General features: G+C 40.5%; 1 protein-coding gene across 1 annotated transcript in view; it reads right to left on the bottom strand.

Annotated features, from left to right (window-relative positions):
• The window catches only part of DOCK5 (dedicator of cytokinesis 5), an 82761-nt gene extending 65301 nt beyond the window's left edge, over nt 1-17460 (bottom strand). The window contains exon 1 of the mRNA XM_085301027.1: nt 17270-17460. Coding sequence (XP_085157153.1) covers nt 17270-17312 — 43 coding nt within the window. The 5' untranslated portion in view covers nt 17313-17460. The remainder of the gene's footprint in view (nt 1-17269) is intronic.
• Between the last annotated feature and the right edge of the window lie 3128 nt (nt 17461-20588).

Genomic DNA, 20588 nt, shown 5'->3' with positions numbered 1-20588 from the left:
TTCCTGGATAGCCATTTCCCAAGAAAACTGTATTCATGAAACACAGTACAATGCTTGTTTTTTAAAAAGGCAAAAAAGTCGGATAAACATTTTCAGGGGCTCTGGGAAAGTTATTCAGAGTTCAGAGGGTTTGTAATTGAAACATACTCTTTGAAAATTAAATAAATAAATAAAATCAGCTGCTATATCAGGAAATTCACATCAAATGCCTATCATTTCTGTCAAGATGAGGTATATTGCCTCCTGGCAAGGATCCAGCTTAAACAAATGACTGTGGCTTACCAGAAAAGAAATTATCTAACATATACCAGCTTTCTTTAAAATATCATAACTACAAATAATTCAACARGAACAGGCAGACTATGTGAATTCCCTGTAGTATCTAAAATAGACCCTGGTCACAAATAGATACTTGCTTTCCTAAGCTTCAGGGACAGTGTTTGTCCACAGCAAATTACTTTGTCCTAATTCATGCCTGCTGTAACTTCAATGACTGCAGAGACAAGTGCAGGTTTTTTAATCTATACGTTGTTTTCCAGAGGGTTAAAGGAACGCTCACTAGACTTTTGATCCTAAGGCACTAGCTCCTTTGACATTCTTGTTTCTCTTTGTTCCTCTCAATGGCACTCTAAGCCAAGATATTTAAAACTCGCTAGCAACATGAATGTCCAATCTAGACACTTAGAAGACCCCAGAATAGGCTCAAAAGTAAAATCTCATCAGTATTACTGCAGAAGAGCCTGTATAACATTTATGAGTAGAGAATGTTTACAGGAGTTAATGAGAGTCTTCCATTAAGAGCTGCCATGTACTGCCAATATGCTGAGATCATAAGTCAGTTTGAGAGAAGAAATGACTATTCTTGCATTTGATTTGGTTAAAAAACAGACCATTCTGCTAAACACAGCAAACGAGTCTGCAAGGATTTGCAGAGGTCAGCACAAAATTATAGTGCCCAACCCAAACTAAACTAAACTCCCTGCAGCCATGCCTTCTGTTGCAGTAAACCTGCCAAATCACTGATGTTAAGCAGGGTTGTTGCAAGCCATTACTTGGATGGGGCAGCTCCAGCTCTCCCCAAGGTGCAGCAGGAAGTGGTGTGGATGAATGGAACAATCCAGGCTTCCTTTTGAGTCACTGCTGAACTGCTGGCCTACACTGTGCTAAGGAGGCCMTGTGCCACACAGGAGGTGTCATTTCTCAGATGCAGTCCAAGCACCAAGGAGTCTATGGACATGAATAATCCTACAGCACTGTCAACAATGTTGGAAGATTTAAACCGCAGCATCTTAGCCAAGTTCTAACTTGGTTGGTTGCATTCTGCCTACTGAAGCTTCCTCCTGTGGTTACATACAGCTGGACTGCCTTACTTTAAGTCTTAAAATACTATTTGAAATTCTTGTTTCATGGCTGCGCTCTACATGAAAAATGGCTGCTTTTTAGAAATGCCCATGTGCTTATATGTGCAGGAATTCTTAGATACAACTTTCAGATGCCTTGGYTTTCTTTGGGACAAACAGACATTATAGAAATACAAGTCTCTATTTTTCCATGAAGTTTTGCTTTAGCTTCAGACAAAAGCAGTCTGAGCAACACCAAGCGTCTAGCAGAAAGGTGGGCGGGCATCAGACAAGCCTTTCTTTTGAGAACACAAGCAGTTAATTCAAAACCAAAGAACAGTGCCGCCACAAGGAGAGGGAGTTCGAAACATTGCAGCTCTCCTCTCTTGCCCTGCTTGGTGGGAAAGGTTTCGGACCCCAGCACGTACCACTCACAAGCAAAAGGAATATGCTTCTACAACTGTAATTCAGAGAAAGGCAAGATTTGTAGTATCTTATTTTGCTAGATTGAATGAAGCAAGAACAGAGGGCCACTGTATAAAATCTCCTACTCAGTGATTATGTGCAAGGTTATAAAAGACAAATTGCTGGCATATTTTGCCTGGGAGCTTTACTGTTTGCAATTGATGCGCCCTGGTGCCTGAAGTTGGTCTCATCCAAAATAGTTCATCCACAGTTATTTAAACCATTTAGCCTCTTTTTCATTCTGTGTATTTAATCTGACCTTTTCCAGACTTAAAAGAAAAAGGAAGTTGCAGATAACAAACATAGCCATTGCATGAAGAAATAAAAATCCTTCACATAAAAACTTAAAAGGGCGGCAATGAAGGAATAGAAAGACTTTTGCCTCCAAATATTCAGAAATTACTGAAGACAGGTCTTTACCCTTCAAATTAAATTACTGAGATATTCTTCTCTGAMATACATTTCAGAAGGGTAATTCTGTTCCTTTCATCATCCTGAATGAAAATGAACATTTAAGTCTAGAAAATGCGATCGGAAGAGCCAAAGAAGAAAAACACAATCCACCAGAAACAGATACTGTGTTTGTTTTCAACATAACTACAGATAATGTATCATTTCATTTAATTTACATCAAGGAGGTTTCCCATGTTGATTAACAGAAAGTAAATTTAAGAAGCAGCTTTTTCAGCAGTGCATTCAACCCACAGCATTCATCAGAAGGGAAGGTCAGAGGAGCAAACATTGCAGCTGGTTTCAAGAGGAAAACAGTTGGCTTCACAACCAATGACAGCAGCCACAGTTATGTGGGTGAAGATAAGGAGAAAAACCTCATGCTGCAGGGCAGAAGGTGATTCCTCACAGCAAATCASGAAGGAATCTAAAGGCATTGCACAACCGGCCAGGTACGCTGAACGTCAAAGGACACAGCGCTTCGTTCTGAGGCATCATGCAATGGTCACCACCAAAACTAAGGACTACAAGTATGGCAATGGAAACCTCTGAGGCATCCAGGGCTTTCCAGGGTAGCCAGAGCTCTGAGTAACAGCTACCAGTGAGCTGGAAGTTCCCAAGAGCAGAGTTTGATGTGGGCTGGCACACGGCAGTATTGTAATGGGAAGAGCAGGTTTAGTTGCGTCACTCTCTCCAGTCACATGAAGGCACAAGATTAATCACTGCACATTCCCGATCTGTGAAACACCAGCCAGCGGCACTTAACAGCAGGAAGCCTCAATGGCTTGCAAAGGGCAGAAAATCAGAAGCAGCAGAATTGTAAAAAATAACGTGAAAACCCACAAAGCTTCACCGAGTCCAAGACTCCTAAGAGAAGGCTCAATTTGTAGGAGGTCTGTCAGCAACTCATTGAGCCCAGTACAGCTATTACTGAAACTAGTGGGACTTTTTGGCAAACATTTCAACGAAAGCACTGTCAAGCTTATTCCTACAGCTCCTATCAACAACATTCACTTGGAAGGAAGGTGACAGGCCAGTCACTCCAATGCCACTTTAAAGAGTCAGTACACATCTGGACGAGTCACTGCCTGCACTAACGCGGTGTCTTTCACAGTATTATCAATGAGTGCTAGAGAGGTGGCAAGGGTCCTCTGCACACAGAGAAACTGAGGGACTGAACTGAATGCCATAGACAGTTATTCCACAACATACTCAAAGATGAAAAGCAAAAATTTGAATTCCTAGTCCCATTTTAAGCYCCAGATCATAACTAATTTTCAAGCCCGTCCTGAAAGGGAAGTGTAGCTAAAACGGCTGAAACTAAATGAATGAGGCAGAAACTGTCATGTGTCACTGTCTGCAATTCAGAGCAGAATGAAATGGCATCTTTTCCTCAATAACTTGCTTAAATGTAGTTGAAATCTAGATTATTGACCTTAAAAAAAAAAAACAAACAAAAAACCCCAYAAAGCAGCTATACTGCAAGATCTGTTATCTCTCACTTGGCTCAGAATAGCCACTCCTCCACCCATGACAAAGACACAATAACAGCTTCCCAATATCATGTCCCACTTCTCTGAAGTCTGCCCTCCCGACTATCTGACAGGAGAGAGCTCTGCCTTGCTTCCTCTGAACAAAGGATCACATTCAATGCTTTAGCAATAACCAGACTTAATCTCATTACATCTTTCAACCAAAGAGTCAAAACTATCGTACAGAAAGAGAAGTATGTGCTTTTATGCTGCAACAACCCTGCATTAAGAACTGGCATTTATGCTGGACAGTCTCATTTGGGGAGGGCTGGTATGCTGTCTGTTGCCAAGATAGAACCAAAAAAAACAGTAGCTTTATTTAAAACACAAGGAACTGCCCAAGGAATTAATTCTTAATAGGAACAAAGGTTTTTTGATGTTCAGGCAAAAACTTCTTTCTTGTAAATTCCCAGGAATTTGTGTCTGAAAAATTGAAAATAGCTTAATTAGAGTTGTGTGTCAAGATTTCTTCAAAAGAGAGTCAGTCATGGCTCAGGACTGTGAAACATGCACATTAACCAACTGTTATGCTACAAATGACTACTCGTAATTAGCTGATGTTCAGTCTCTATTCTGCAAAGTTCCAAGTAAATGCTTAGCATTTTGAATGCAAATAATCCAAAATGATAGGATTACTCAGATGTAAACACTTTAACAGTCATCATTATGCTTCAGAGTCAACCATCTGAGGCACTAGAGGTGGACTCTTCATCTCTTGTATACTTACTGTTTCAGACTGATCTCACACACAGATCACATTTGGAAGGACTTCTACTTACCCTTAAACTTTTTTAAAAACAATTCAAAATGATTTAACTGAGAAATTACAGTCTGCCTATGCAAAACAATATGGCACAGCCTTCCTAATTTGGACTCGTAAACGTCAGTCTTTATGTTCATTCCTCTCCTCTGAGAACCAGGAGGAAACAGGAAGATTCACACTGTTCACAACACACTTCTAACATCTGCAGTTCCATCCTAAGTCTATGCTACTAACCAAATGTTAGTCAACTGCTCACCTACGAGGCCAAGAAGGTACGTTTTCCAGATGCACAATTGATCAAAAACATGCTAAGATTTTTCTCATTTCCTCTGAATCACAGAATATTACCCTGGATATAGGGAAAGCTAGTACTCTAAGGTTTTGCAGTGTCCTGCACACACACACTAAATCAAACTGAATGCCAGGTTTGGGACTAGGAAAGACTTTTTTCAGTTATGCTATCATCAACACAGGTTATTTCTGTCTTCCTCTTCATTAAACTACAGAACATGTGCTAGGATCAATGGTTTAGTCTAAGGCCTACATTGCTTTAGACAAACCCGACCTACCACGCTCAGCCCATGAGAAAGGAGATAGCTTCACAAGTGTTATAAAGTACTCCAACAAGATGATATAAGGGTCTGTTACAATGTTAAACTACAGACTAAAACCAGTCAGTTCCACAGCAATGCTCTGGAACAAGCAGCAGATCCAGTGACAAATTAGCACACAGGTTAATTAGAACCTTTTACTAGATTCGGATCAGACACGCTGAGATGATTCAAGACTGTTCAAACAGGCATACTGACTATAAAGGAAAATCTTTTATAAAGGAAAATCCATTTTTTCATATCTACAGAATCCCCATTAGTCCTCTTTCCCTCAACWCTATATTGCAAAGTATTCATGCCACAACAGCATTCTGAAAATAAGGCAGACTGATCTCAGAGCACATCTATACTGCAACATAGGGTACAGATAAATCCTCAGGCCAGCACTCACACAGACATTAGAGCCCATTCTTAACTCACCCACGGAAACACACTAACTTCACCCTCTGACTAAAGACTCAACTCAATGCAGAGCTTTTAGGGTTTATAACCACCCAGTCTGCCCTCAAATGTTACATAAGCTGTGGAATTTCACTTCCACAGAAAAGTTCAATTTGCCCTTAAAAGGGCAAGACCTTAAAATTCAGCTGTGTTTACATGTGCAGTAATTTTCTGAAACTATTTTCAGAAGACGTGCACCAGAATAATCCAAAAGAGTCACAGTACGTAAGTAGGCATTTTATTTTTTATATAGGAAATGTACATACAAAATATTAGCTAAATAGATTTTCTTCATAATCTGCTTGTTACTTTTTACTCCAAAAGGTCCTTAAGKATTTTAATTCTTATTAGAAATAATAGACGGCTACATTAGCCGTCTCAGCTCATGTCTGGAGTAAGAGGGACTGCTACATGCCAATGGAGTACAAGCAGCATGAAAGCCAACCTACTCCTGACTTTACTACCTCTGACTGAGTGCAATGCTTGATATATCAAAATTTACTTCCTTTTATTAAARCTGCAATTCTAGTCCCCTTTAGCAGAGATGAGATGGAAAACAAAAAAGCCTGATCTACCACYTCTTGCAGATTTATCTTTTTGTAAATTTTTATCAGATCACCTTTGATTCATCTTCTTTCTACAACAACCATTTAAGGTTGTCTGCACACTTAACTAGGCTCCACGTTAAAAAAACGTCCTTAGCTTTTGTTCGCACCACACTACCAGTCTCCGTCTGCTTCCTGCGGTCAGTGAGAATAGTGCCTAAGATGTTCAAACATACAAAAAGAGAAGATAAAAATCATGAAGTGTTAGCCACAGTGCAGAACAGCTTTTAAGGCCACAGTTTATTTCAGGTCTGCCTAATTCAAACCAAACAACATACAAAAGCATGTTAGTGTTCAAGCGGAATGAACAGATGCAGGAGTAGCCAACCTGGAGCTCACATGCCAGAAACTGCTTCTGAGCACATGAAGATGACAACACACGGTTTTCTGGGTCTGAAAGACTGCCCTCGAATTAACAGTTCTCTAACCTGCTACTACAAGACCCTGCTACTTCACTAAGCCAACCCTCCTTCAGTGGAGGCAGAGAAATGAAGGCAGGAACTCCAAACTACCACTCAGGTTTTAGCAATAGTCTGTTCTGAGCAGGATGAAGCTGGGTGAGGGAGCACAGGTGCAGCAACAGTYACCAACATTGTAATTACAATGGTGCTACAGAGAAACCTCGGATCCTGGTACCATCAAAGCTGTGTCTTTTACCAGCTCTAATATCACAAAACATACCATGTTAGTTCATTTATTTACCACAATATAAATTCAAATGCTCTTTCACTGTGACATAATGACCTCCCCAACATGCAGGACTCAAGACAAGGCTTTCCTTTCCTCCACACTGGTAAAGGCTATGAGAACCAGATACCATAATGGCAGGTGACTTACAGATCTTATTAGTTAAAGGATGATTGATATCATTTTAAGATGTTCATCTTCCACACCCTGCAGGTATATTTTGCATCTTTGAAACCTGAGCAGTAGCATCCAGTCTGAAAGATGAATACTCTCTCAAAAATATMCTAAATCATAGCATTGTCCTTTAGAAGAACAGTTCTAACCTAATAACATGGTCTCATCCATCACATAACCCCAGAAATCCAGTTTTGCCACTTTCAATGAATCARTCTGATCTGGAGCTAGGCTAGCCTACCGGTATCAGAGAACTCAGTAAAACTCTTAATATTATGCACATTCCTGATGTTTCCTACTTCGGAGAGACTTGGAAAAGAATGTGCACATAAGCACTCTTCAGACTGTCCTCTGCAAAACAGGTTTCATATCTATGAACTTCTGAATATCTGCTGTGGTACTTACCCTCTAATAAGTATGTACAGTGGTTAGATTTGGAATGTATAACTTCACTTTTCACAAAAGCAACCTCCTGTTTTGAATGCTTCCATTTTTGTGGAGTAACTGAGGCTCACTTTACAATGCACATACAATTGCAACTGAATTTGTGTCCACAAAGTCTGTATGTAATCTCCCCTCCCCTTCCCCATCCCCAATCCTGCAACTGTTCACTTTCTTTCTGCAACAAAACTTTCAAGTAGATTTGTAATAACAAAAGTGAAATCCATCACTTGGGAAATTGTACCACTCAGCTAATTCCTAACTTGAAAGTGGGTTGCACTTTCAAAAGAACTAAGTGAATTTTTGCCACTGGCTTTAAATYGCTGTCCCAGTTCTTGCTGGGCAAAACTTCAAAGGAAATGAAAAAAATCCTTGGAATTACTACTGTACAGAACTACAAGCATTACTATCTAATGAGTTTTCACTGCACACGTTACTTCCAGTGGGAGTGAGGGTGAAGAAATATGGGGAGGTCTAATGAGTAAAATATTTGAGCATGGAGCCCAAGTGCCTATAGGCTAGTTTTCACCGTGAAGTTCACTTGAGTTAAAACTTGCACATTGTCTCTTGCTAGCATCAGACCTATGCATAATCGACCTCAAACTCAAGCCGACAGACCCACAGGGAATCTAAAGCTAAAGTGACGTCACTTCACGAGCTGCAAACACAACTTATCAGAAACACAGCTAGAAACTAGTGTGGCACAAGTGTTTTCAGGCCTCCTATACGTTCCGGTTTCCACTCATGTGCTCAGAGACAGACAAGTTCTCCCAGAATTTGCATGAGAAAACACCGTAAGAGTCTCTTGGCTTACTACAGTTCAAGGAATTTGGGGATATGCTGCCGGAAGCCTCTTTCCCTCAACAGGACAGCACCACTACGGAAACTCTACCTTGAGCTAACTCATGCTGCAAGATTAACACAAGCAGGATTTCTGATATGCATTACCATAGGTATTTCAGCTGGCCTGCGTACCTTCAGCATCTCTCATTCAACATGGGCATCATAACAGATTACTCTCCCAGAATGGATGTCTCATTTCATTGATTCATGTTTACAAAAAGACACAAGCTCCATGCACTTAAAAGTGACACTGCACAGTGAGATATACAACTTCACATTTCCAGAGACCTTTCATCCTTAAGATTTTTATCTTGCCATCTACCTCAGGGAACAAGCAAATAATAAGCAGAGGACAAGTGTGAAAGAGGAATAAAGAAATCTTGGCTGGGAGCTAAGGGACTTGCTCTGGAAGGAAGAAGGCCAAACAAAAATATTGATCTGCAAGGAAGAACAAGCTGCTCTCAAACTTGCTGTAAGCATATCAATTTCATCTCCTTGCATCTTGTGCATTTGAGTTGAGGAACGTGGTATCACGCTAGGTACCATGCATTGCAGCCTTCCTCTTTTTCTGGAGAGGCTTTATTCGTTTCCATTAAGTTACATCTCTATCCAGCGTGAAGCCTTCGTTATGCTGTCAGAGCACTGCAAAATTGGAATGTTGCAAGGCACTCCAATTTAAGCTACTCCTGCATTTTAAAAAACAAAAACTCCTRCATTTTCAGAACAATTTAGCCATTATTTGCCCATGACACTACAACAACATCAGAACAATACAACTGAATTCATAAATTGTTTTAGTACTGAAGAGGATCAAAGTGCCAAGTTTTCCAAGAGCAAAAAACCCTATCATCTCTACATCGCAATCATTTTTTTGCTCAGATTTAGCACTTAAATGGAGGTCCACTTTCATTGCAGCAAAACATCCAAAAATTGGAGCTCATAAGAAGGGGCAAAAGGATAACGTCCACAGAACAATCACTACCTTTTAGATATAGTCCGATGAAACTTTCAGATAGCTGTCCAGCACAATCAAGAGGCTGCTAGAGCAATTCATCCTTTAAATAATGCTCTCCTGCCTCTATTTCTGATGGATCTTCCTTGGTACAGTCTGTACCACACCAGAAAGATATTTTTAATCATCTATACTGAAAACTTATAYTGTATTTGCAGTTGGACCAAACTAGCACTGTTTATCATCTTCAGTCTTTGAAGCAGACCACGAACTGGCCACCTAGAAAACTGTCTAGTAATTTATGTTTATGTTATGGTTTTATTCCTACAGGTTTCCTGGCAAATGCAGCAATATTCATTGAAGTATTTTAGGCATTCAAAGAAAAATTAAATGCAATGAAAGCACAATCCTCATCCTTGTAACTAGGGGATAAATGTGTTTATAATTTTGGACTAAGATAGTTTTAAACTTGGCTGTGATTGCCTTTAACATGGTTGCATAAACAGGACTTTTCCCCCCCTAAAAAAATGCTAAAGAAACATCCAATCAGTCAAGCTAAATACATTAGCAAAAAAGGACGCGGCTTAAAGAAGCTCTGTCAAGCCTGTGTCTAGAATTTGTGTAAATTTTTTGACTTTTGAAAGTCATGGAAGAATTATTACAGGTTTGCTGCTTCTTGATCAATATTGTATTGGTTGAAGTTCTCAATTTATGAATTTTGAAAATTAAAAACAGAAAGTAATTAATAATAGTTCCTCTTCGCCTGTGCGAAATTACAGTCCTATGACAAAAGAATCACTGCAAAATTACAGYCCTATGACAAAAGAATCACTGCAAAAAGCATGAGATGTACGTAAAATTCCAAAGTGGCAGGCATACCTTACTCCAGCAGAAGCTACTACTGACACTTACAGACTCTTGACACTTCTGAACAACTGCGCCCACATCTTTTAAACAGGAGACAGCTCAGGGAAACCCTAGAAAGCAACTAGCAGTTCCAGATGCCCCACAAAAACAGATTGGAAGGGTCCTGATTTTATTCATCTTCCAAAAAAAAAAAAAAAAAAAAAAAAAAAAAGTCTGCTAATGGTGTTCCAAGATGGACATCCAAGAGCTAAAGCATCCAAAAAGTCAGAAGGTTCCTCTGGAGGGGGATGGTTACAAGCAGTTAAAAGTTACAAGTTGAATGGTTACACGTCTTGTTCATGTGAGCAATGCCTTTGAAGTCCACAAGACTAGTTTCACAGGGAACTACTTAAGAGGTAGAGTAATAGCCACCAAAAGTAAGAAGAGAGACTCGCACTAATACAGATTAACAAAAGAGAAAGGACTACGGAAGCATAAAGCAGTGTATAGTCAACTCTCATACAAAGTAAATTTCAGGAACAGCAGTTAAAATTGAGGAACTAAATTAAGTACTATCATTAACTAAGCAATGAAATGTGTCCTCCCTGAAAAACACAATTTCTCAGCTCTCAGTGGTGTCAGGATTTTATTTTTCAAGGCAATCAGCAGCCACAAACCATAATAAAGTACATGGAAAAGAGAGCATTTCTATCAATGCAAAGAAAAAGGGTCACATCTACAACGGGAACTGGATTTGTAGTAGTTTCCTCCACTCACGTCAGAAAAGAAAGGTCCGAATTTTTTCGTTGTTTTTATAAATAAATATAAAAATAAAATCACTTTGCTCTGTAATTACAATATCTCCTTGTACTGGTTCCAATACAAACACTGTAGGTGCATGAGAACGAAGAAGTTAACATTAAATCTAACCTTATCATGCAATGAAATTCTCTCTAGAGCCCCCAAATCCATTATATAGTACAGCTAAATATGGATTTTTAAAAAAAGCTTACTGAGTATGGAAGAAGATTTAAATATTTCTCTAAGAAGAATCTCATATGCATTTCATTAGCCTGATATACATTTTATTTATGTTTACTTCAATAAGAGACAGCAAGACACAACATGACTTTTTCTTGCTCCCCTTTTAGTCCTTTTGTTCAAATTCAAGAGAGGAAGGTTGAATCCCATTAAAGAAATAGAAGCTCAGTATCATGCATTGCTAAACCTGGCGCATAAAAATTTTGCACTGTACATAAGCTTGTACCGGAGGGAATGGAGATTTAAGTTTTCTTTTTGGAAAATAATGGTATCACTGTCCACATGTCAATGATTAACTCTATAGAATGGGCTTTCTGTTCAGCTTGAACCTATTCCTAATTGAATTAATATGCATCTAAATAAGCCTGTTTTAAGCTGAAGTGTATCAGGGCAGAGATATGTGCCAATTTAAATAAATCTCTCTTCCCATCCCCATTCCCTCCCCGCTTCCCTCCTTTTTGTTTTCGGAACAACATCTCACCTAAAGCTAACCAGATGCAGCTCTACATTTGCACCGAGTTTGATCTCCTTCAGTACACTTTTCTAAAAATGGAAATTTTACTTGCACTGGGCTACTCACACCATCAGGTCTATGTAGTCAGATTCTTGTATCCATTTGGAGCCCTAGTCAAGGATCTGTTGCACAATAGTGGACTTCAGTCACAGAACAGAAGCGTTCTGCAGGAGAGCTAGTGCAAAGCATGCAACAAGTCTAAACATATAGGAGTTTTGCTCTAATTTGACAGTACATGATCATGATGTACTATCAGTACTGTGAAACTCTTTCGTTCACAGACTGTATTTCAGGACAACTTTACAGAAGAAATAYGAAGTCTGAACATGAAGCCAAGACCTGATGGCCAAGTCCATCAGAARTTACCACAAATCAAATCATTAGAAAGAAAATCTTATTCTGCAGCACTCTCTCTTCCTCTCTGATCCTTTSCATTTCTGCTCACATAAATCACAAGTGTAGCTGGCAAGCCCTGGTTTACATTCGAAAAATGACTGCCATTCCTAAGAGATGATGCAGCCGATTGTAACTCAACCATCACATGGTATTTCAATAGTGTAAACACTTCTTTGCTTCAAGAATAGACCTATGCCCTGACCCCTCCAGTAGAAAAGAATATAATGGGTTTAAAAGGACACCAGTAACTACTAGGGGCAATTACCTGTCAATTTACCACAAAATCCATTCCAAATAAATAAATAAAAGATGATAGATCAAAATTTAAAGTCTGCTATTTGCCATCATGGCAAACAGTTTCTTTYGGTTACACGGCTGACCTATTTTATCTATGGCTAATGGCCATGCTTTTTTTGGAACTGTTGTTCCAAATTTAAAGTGTAAAATGGAAATTCCTAAAATAAAAGGTGAAGAGGCAGAGAAAACTTGGGAACTGAAGATGCCCAAAAGTTTCTGGTTTTTTTTCTTTTTTTAACCACACCAATTCAGATCAAGACACTTCCTAAACACAGAGTGACTGACCTATTAGCTTCCCTGCACCTGCAAACACAACATTCTAAGATATTCTCTAAACAAAACATGTTTCTGATTTTACTTAGTACATATAAGGTTTACTAAAAAACAAACAATGCATTAATACACCTCACTGACCAGGGAAGTTTTGTGGACTTACAACAACACCCCAAGACATACATTTAACAGTTTGGAGAGATTACAGGCAACAAATGCCTTTGCTTTCTCTTGCTCTTTGCGAGTAAGACATGACAATTTCTGGCTTTTGGTCTTTTGTTGCAAGCTTTAAGTTTAATGCTGCATTGAAGCATTTTGTGGTTGATGCAGTGAATTCTCCATTAGCTATTATAAGCTGCCAGCAACTGCAGAGGACCAAATTCCAAAACCTTCCTAGTCTTTTCCCAGTCCTAGCATACAAGCACTATGAAACAGCAGCTATCCCAAAACCAACAGTAAATTTACATTTCAAGAGATACCAGGGAACGCAGGTACAAGCCACTACTCTTACCAGAATACAAGCTATTCTGGACCTCGAGTCTTAGAGCTCTTTCAGTAAGACCAAGTAACAATTTCTCATCCTGGAAGACCAGATTTGTGAACTGGTTGAACACAGGTGCATTCATAGACCAAACTACATAACTGTAAACACACACATCTCACCTATTATTTCCCAGTCAAAGATGACATGGACAGCATATGTACCTGAGGCATCATTACCTTCATCTGGAAACTGTTTTGGCTGAAAATTCACCACTTTATATCCAAATCTGCTTTGAGCTTGTTCAGTTCCCTACACTGCTACTACTTGCTTTCTGAATAGTTATTGCATGAGGCAAGAAGCAGAGAGAATGGGTCAGATTGCTTCTTCTGATGGCAGCCTGGATTTATACTGGAAGAGAATAACACATGATTCCACAAACTCCAAATACTGGAATAGTTGGTACCGAAACCATTAACCTAGTCTTTTACAGTCCACAAAGAGTACTTACATGTTAAAAATAGATGACAACCAAAGAAACAAGAACTGTTTTTTTTTTTGTTACAATGGAAAAGTAATAATCTTAAATTGAAGTGTTAACGCAAACCTGTGTCACTCTTTCAGAGACTAAACTCTTTCAGAATACAATTCACTTCAATCCTGGCAGCAAATATTTCAATTGTTTCTGAGGAGGTAATGATAACCCCTAACAATATTACTGACATACCTATTTCGAAACAAGAAATAACAAAGCATGCAATTCCACCCTGACCTTTTAATTCGATTCCTGAGGCACCATAGGGGGGATTAACACACTTCTTCCACCAACATTTGGYGAAAAAAGAGAAACAATCTAAGGAACCTGAATCACAGTAACCTTCAGTCAAATTAAGCTGCATCACCATCATACTTTGCTTTCAAAACTGAGTATGAAGCAAAGGATCAGGCAGAAAAAATTATTTTATTGTTGATACCTTTTGCTGTAAGTTAATCATTCTAAACTGAGCAGACAACAAAAAATGTTCCATTAAAAACTACAGGAAGTCATTCAGCTATTCCTTCACCCAAAACTTCAAAACAAACTGCTTTCACTGAAGCAGACGTATGTATGTCCGTGTGAAAGGCATTATGAAAATGACACCTTTTTTTATGAGAGAAGAAGCTGCCTGCAGATACGTTACTTCATTTAATTGGGAGAAAAGACTGACAAACTTTCAAGGAAGATGCACCAGATTGCATCTGTCCTTCCCAAATTAGAGGTTAAGCATGTTGGAAAGCAACACTTACTGAGACCCAGAAAATGTGGTTGCTTAAAGAGGTGAGATGCTGCCCATCAGATGATGGGCAGTCTTTTTATCCTTTCACAATGCTGAAGCTCCCAAACTGCCATCTGTTGTTGGGTTGGAACTCAATGGGAGCAAGCAAGTGCAAGCTGTTTGTCTCTCACATATGCTTCTCTAAAGCTGCTACAATTTCCAGTCTCACGTTCTCTGCTGTATGCCATGCCATCTGTGGTACCCATGCTAAAGGTAGCAGTCACCAGGTTTAGACAACTGAGGACAAAACTTCTAGATGACAGCAAATCAGTTTGACCCTAAAGTCAACAAATCTGAAGAACATAATCCAGGATATAAACCATTCTGAAGAGAACTGCAGAAGTCAAATGAGTGACAATGAATCACTGCTTGCTTCTTGGAATATCTTATTGTGCTGGTACAATTTATAGGGTTGTGTTTAAAATAAACGTGAATACTTCTGTATTAGTTTTAAGAGCACAAATTACTAACAGCCATAATGCTTGCATTCTTTCTTTAAGAAAAAAGAACAAAAAATCTTCATCTTTCCACTTCACACTATCAATTCACCCATGCTACCAATGACTGAAAGCTGCTACCATCTAATGGCTTGTGTCGAGCAAGTAAGTGGCACTACCTAGTCACTCATTACAGCCACCTTCGTAAGGGGTACTGACAGGCAACCTTTGATTAATCTGCTTGCTAACCAAGGTAAGTGGCCCAAGGAACTTTCACTCTCCTTTCAACCCACATCAACTTCTTGAGACTGAATCATCAGGAGAAAGAGCTTAATGCSTCTGCTCTAACCTGGTCTCTTTTGTACAGCAGTAGACTTCTATCTCATGCAATCAGTCCACACACTGTTCCAAACATCAGTGACCTTACAAACTACAGTCTAAATCCTACAAAAATATGCTTATATATGCTTAASCCTTCTATGATGGACATGTGCTATTGTCATTTCTGATAGGAAACTTAAGCACAAAAACAAATAGAGGACTGGTACTGAAGTGCAAAGCTTTAACACACCCCAGGATGCATCTGTAGAAAAGAAACCTGAYAGATTGAGAAGACTCATTAACAGCACACAGCAAACACTGCTTGATAAAGTCAGTGACTGCAGAATAATTCCATTTACTGCCCGTGAGTTAACCCTACTGGTTGTGCTTATGAATTAAATGCAAGAGCTGAAGCACTATAAACAGGATTTCAATTTGGTTCACACGTCTGCATGCAGAAGATAAATATCCTTTTCATACAGCTGTCTGAACGCAGAGGTAAGAAGGATAATTCTCACTGGCACACTTCTTGAYCAGGATCATAAGGGAAGTGGCAGTTCTGCCTCCACCCTGCTTACTCACAAGCCTGCGCCCTTTGTGGGAGACAACATGTCATAATCAGCAGTTGCCTCAAGCCTGCAACAAAAACTCACCCCGGAAGTGAGAAAAAAAAAGTGTTGATTAGAGTAGTGCCTCTGATTCATCCTACTGCCCAAGGCCACTCTTGAGATAACATAGCCTTGCACAAAAGTATGCTTTAAAAAAAAAAATCACAATCTAGCCCAACTGTTCATATTAGGGTTACAATTCACCTGGTAGTAACACCAAAATTTTAAATCCTGATGCTCACAATAACGTCACCAAGTCAWATATATGGGCTCCCACATGACCATAAACAGCTTAGGTTGTTACCTATGCAGCAAGAAACAAAGTTCAGGGTATACAGTACTCCACACCCTCCCAGTTACCACAGCAAACTCGATAAGGTTGTGCTGCATGTAGTATCTCTGAAGTTACCCAGTCAAACTTCAGCTATAGTCCTGCAAGCGGGCAGTTTTTCTGCAAAGCCACTTCAAAAATCAAGTAACTTTTTTCAAGTTTATTTTATGCAAAACCATGCAAGATGGGGTTTTCTACTTTTAAACTCCTGGACTGAACTTGAATGAACAACCTCATGGGAGCTAGAGTAACTAACGCTTTGTAAGCATGAAACTACAAACTTCTCCTCGTATCAAAAAAGTCCACTGGAGAATACAAGGGAACAAGATCACTCGTCATTAAAATAAACTATAAGAAGTTGTGTCATTAGTGGTTTCCTGCCTACTGTTCTCTGTCCAGTTCTCACACAACCTCAGAACTCTGTGGTTTTTAATTTGTCACACTCTCAAGAAAAGGAGAGCTTAGCAGCAGCAGCAGCACTGGTTATGTTCCTCCTAGTGGAAAGCAAGCTTTCAAAGGTAAGGAGGCAGACAGGGCACAAGGTACAAGATATCGGTTAAACCTCTCAAGCTCCTTCCCTTACACCAAAATACTATTCTGTCAAGATATCCACTCCCTACAAAAATATTACCCATAGTCCTGGATTCCCTCATTTCAACACTCACATTTTGTCATTATCTTCTCCATTTATATCTCCTTTTGGCAGCAATACTAGACATTTTTGCTGCTACTTTAGAGGCAGCTCTTTACCATAAAATATACTGAAAACTTAAAAGATCAGCTGTGAACTTCCAGGCCAGAAACCAGAGCACAGAGGGTGTGACCCGAGCAGGCACCCCTGCCTCAATCCCACGGGCCCGAAGACTAACACAGTCCCAGAGAACAGCCACAGCTCAAGCTTGCAAGTAGAAGACAGTAGAAACCTTAACAATAATAATGTGTGGAGGAGAGGAGAGACCAGCCACGGGCTCCTGGGCACGCAGGAGAAGAGGAATTACCCTACTAAGGGCGGCGACGGAGCGCGCCGCGCAGGGGACGGGGGAAGGGGCGCCCGGCGGGCCGGGCCGGGCCGGGCCGCCCGAGCAGCCCGGGGCTGGCACTCACCGACCCCGTACTTCTCCCGCTTGGTGGGGATCCAGCGGGCCATGCCGGCCGGCGGGCGCTTCCCCACGGCTCGGCTCGGCTCGGCTCGGCTCGGCTCGGCTCAGCGTGGCCGCTCGCCCGCCGCCCCGGGCCGCTCCGCCATGCTACGAAACTTCCCGGCAGCCGCGCAACTTTCCTGCCTCCTCCGCCGCGCCGCGCCGCGCGGAGAGGAGGGGACGGAGGGAGAGGGAGGAGGAGGGAAGAGGAGGGAGGGAAGGAGCGAGGGAGGGAGGGAGGAAGGCGGCTCTCACCCGCTCCGCTCCGCTCCGGCAGGGATCACCTGCTCCCCGCCCCGCCCCGGGCAGCGCTCCGGCCGCGGCGCCGCCCCTGCGCTCCCCGCGGGGCCGGGCAGCATGTTAATGCGGCGCTGGGGAGAAATGAAGTCAAACACTGGGGGAAACAGTGTGGAGAAAAGCGGGGGAGAAAAGTCACGGCTGGTGGGAAATAGTCCTCGTTACTGCTACTTAGTATACCCATAGATAATACATGTGTGGGGGTATTTCCTCACTATTACCAAAGTTACACATTTTTTTTTAATTAATACAAATGAAAGGGTTATTTAATATTAYTTCAAGCATTTGGAAAAGTGGTCACAGGACTGCATTTTGCAAAAGACACGGCGTTCTTGTTTATCAGATCGACTTGGTGCCTCATGATGTAAACTTCCATTTGACTTCAGTGCTGTGAACTGGGACTGGCTAAACCGGAGCCATATGCTGCGGTACCCGCCCGGACCCCGCGACGCAGCTCTGCGGTCCTGCCCTGGACCGGATTGTCTGGCTGCTGCAGTTATGCTGCCTGCGGTGCAGCAAACTGTCTGGGAGAGGGGTTTCCAGTAACATCTACTCCTTACAGCCTTAATTAACCAGCACCTTTCCAAACTACGCTAGTAGATTCTTTACAAAAAGTTTGGTGAAAACAGAGAAGCAGGTTGGACCTGAAGAGACCCAGGCTCTGTTCTTATCTCTGGGCTCATAAGTAACCAAGTCTGATTTTTATTAGTGCCTGATATTTGCAGTTTGCTTGTCTCCCAYGGAAGTCAATGAGAACTAAGAATATTTGAAAATCTAACCACCTGTTTAACTGCACCAAAGCTTGTAAATTTGGGGAGATAATCTTTCTTATTATTTTACATTACAAGTGAGAAGCACTTGGAGTAGCTCTGTTTGCTCAGCTGCTGTGTGGCCCTGAGCAAATCACTTCATCTCTCTGATTCCCAGCCCACCTCTCTCGTGTTCAGAACAGCTTATCATACTACAAGACTTTCTCACCTGTGCTCCTACTAGGTTTAACTTGCCTTGATCTTCACAGGTTTAACTTGCCTTGATCTTCACTGGCGCCTCTAAGTGGTAGAATAATACAAATATGAATTAATTACTGCTAACTTGCTCTCTCCAACAAATAAACTTGCTCTCTGCCAGGTGGGATTTCAGACATAAGGACATTTGATATCACTATCAGTCTCAGTAACACTGTACAACATACTGTATTTTTAACAGTACCTGCTGATCTGTCTCTGTAAAGARTATGTGGCCTATGAATTTGTTTCACACACAGTAAGTTAGTCACCTAGCTGTGGTGATATCCATGTAATGTTACATACATTAATACAAATGTTACATACAAATCTGTCTGGATTCCAAAATATTCCCTGATAAAAATAGAAAAAGAGCTTCTGAGCTTCAGCAGAAAAAGCAATGCAGAGGAGACTGCCTTCTTTACATCACCTTGCATTCTCTTCCATCCWGGGAACTCTCCACATGCCCCTGGTGGGCTGCTTTAGGGATGCCTTAAGTGTTAGTCCTGTAAAAGTTTCAGTGCTTCACGCTAAACATTCCCCTCTGTACATCTATGTGCARACATCCAAACTCTGTTAAATGTCCCTCCTAAGAAAGTGAGTAACATCTGTTTCTTTTCTGGTAAAGATAGTTCTTTATCTTTCCATTTTATTTATGCKTGACAATGGCTTTCTATAGCATCACATCCTACCAAGGAGAGAAGCAGTGTGATGAGTATCTTGTAGAYGACAAGAGATGGACAGGGGAGAGTGCTTAGATCTGAGAGGCCAGAGTATCAGAAGAGARAAGTATTCAGAAAGACACTGAAATGAGTTGAAAGGAGGCCTGTATTCTAGGTGCCAAGGCTTTTGGCTAGAGGTTCTCTAATGAAGAGTTTAACTGACAGCCTAGAACCTTGATTTTACTTTAAGAYTCTTGGTGTTGCAGTTGAGCTGGTTGAACTGTGCCAGTATTTTCCAACACAGATAAAACAAATTCTTGGCAGCAATTGAAAAACAGAGCAAAGAATGAAAGACAGACAAGCAGTAACTAGAGTAGCTGGTTTTAATACTGAAGTAGAGAAAGTTGGTGAATGATTCATTAAATGCAATGATTTCCAAATGTCAGGGGCACATGGAATAAGCAACCCCAGCTATTGCTGAAAGTAGGATTATTTTAGAAAGCCTTTTATTTTAGTTGGTAATATTACCAAATATATTGGATGATTTTTTCCTTCTTTTTTCAACGTTTAAGTATGGCTTAATCGAGGCAGTTAATGGTGAACAGTACRAACCCTGTTCTTTGCCCCATACAGGAGCAAGATAGTTAAATTCTATTTGAGGTTATACCAGCAATTAACTTGGTTTACATATGCACCACATCAAAAAGACAGTCCTKAGATCATGTTGCAGATCAGAGCTGGTAGAGAACTCTAGTGACTGGGATTCATTCACATTTTTAGTGCACTAAAAAGTTATATTGTTTTTGTGTAAAGAATCAGACTGCTGAAGGAAAACTTCTATCTAAACTTAGCACTTCACAATGTTAACAGAGTCATAAAAAAAATAACGCGTCCAGAAAACATCTTTGAAGCACTAACTGCATCTCCTTTTTGTGGCATAACTGGAGTTGAAGAAATGTAGTTCCGGTGCCCTCTCCTGTTCAAAATAAGGACTACAATAGCAAAAGAAAATCAGTCTTCATTGGATGAATGGAAAAGAGAAGAAAAGAAGCTATTTCCTGTGCTGACATGAAAAAACTCTTCCAGTCACCAGCCTGGATTCTATTTTGCTAGATTACGTGCACATAYGTGATGATATCTGAATCAAAGGGCCTATAAGCCAAAGCAAAAGAAATGGAGCAGTAAGAGTGAAGAAAACAAGGCAATAATGAACCCATGCTGTTTAGCAAAACAGTAAGTTGTTTTAGTACATCAACTCAAAAACCAATACTACATCTACAGCCCTATGGACAATAATTTAACTATGCAATTTCAACAGCTG

This window comes from Rhea americana, unplaced genomic scaffold (genome assembly GCF_003343005.1).
Source record: "Rhea americana isolate MKP2758 unplaced genomic scaffold, rheAme1 scaffold_171, whole genome shotgun sequence".
In the NCBI taxonomy this organism is placed as follows: domain Eukaryota; kingdom Metazoa; phylum Chordata; class Aves; order Rheiformes; family Rheidae; genus Rhea; species Rhea americana.
Note: the sequence above shows the minus strand (reverse complement) of the source record. Positions and strands in the feature narration are given on the sequence as shown.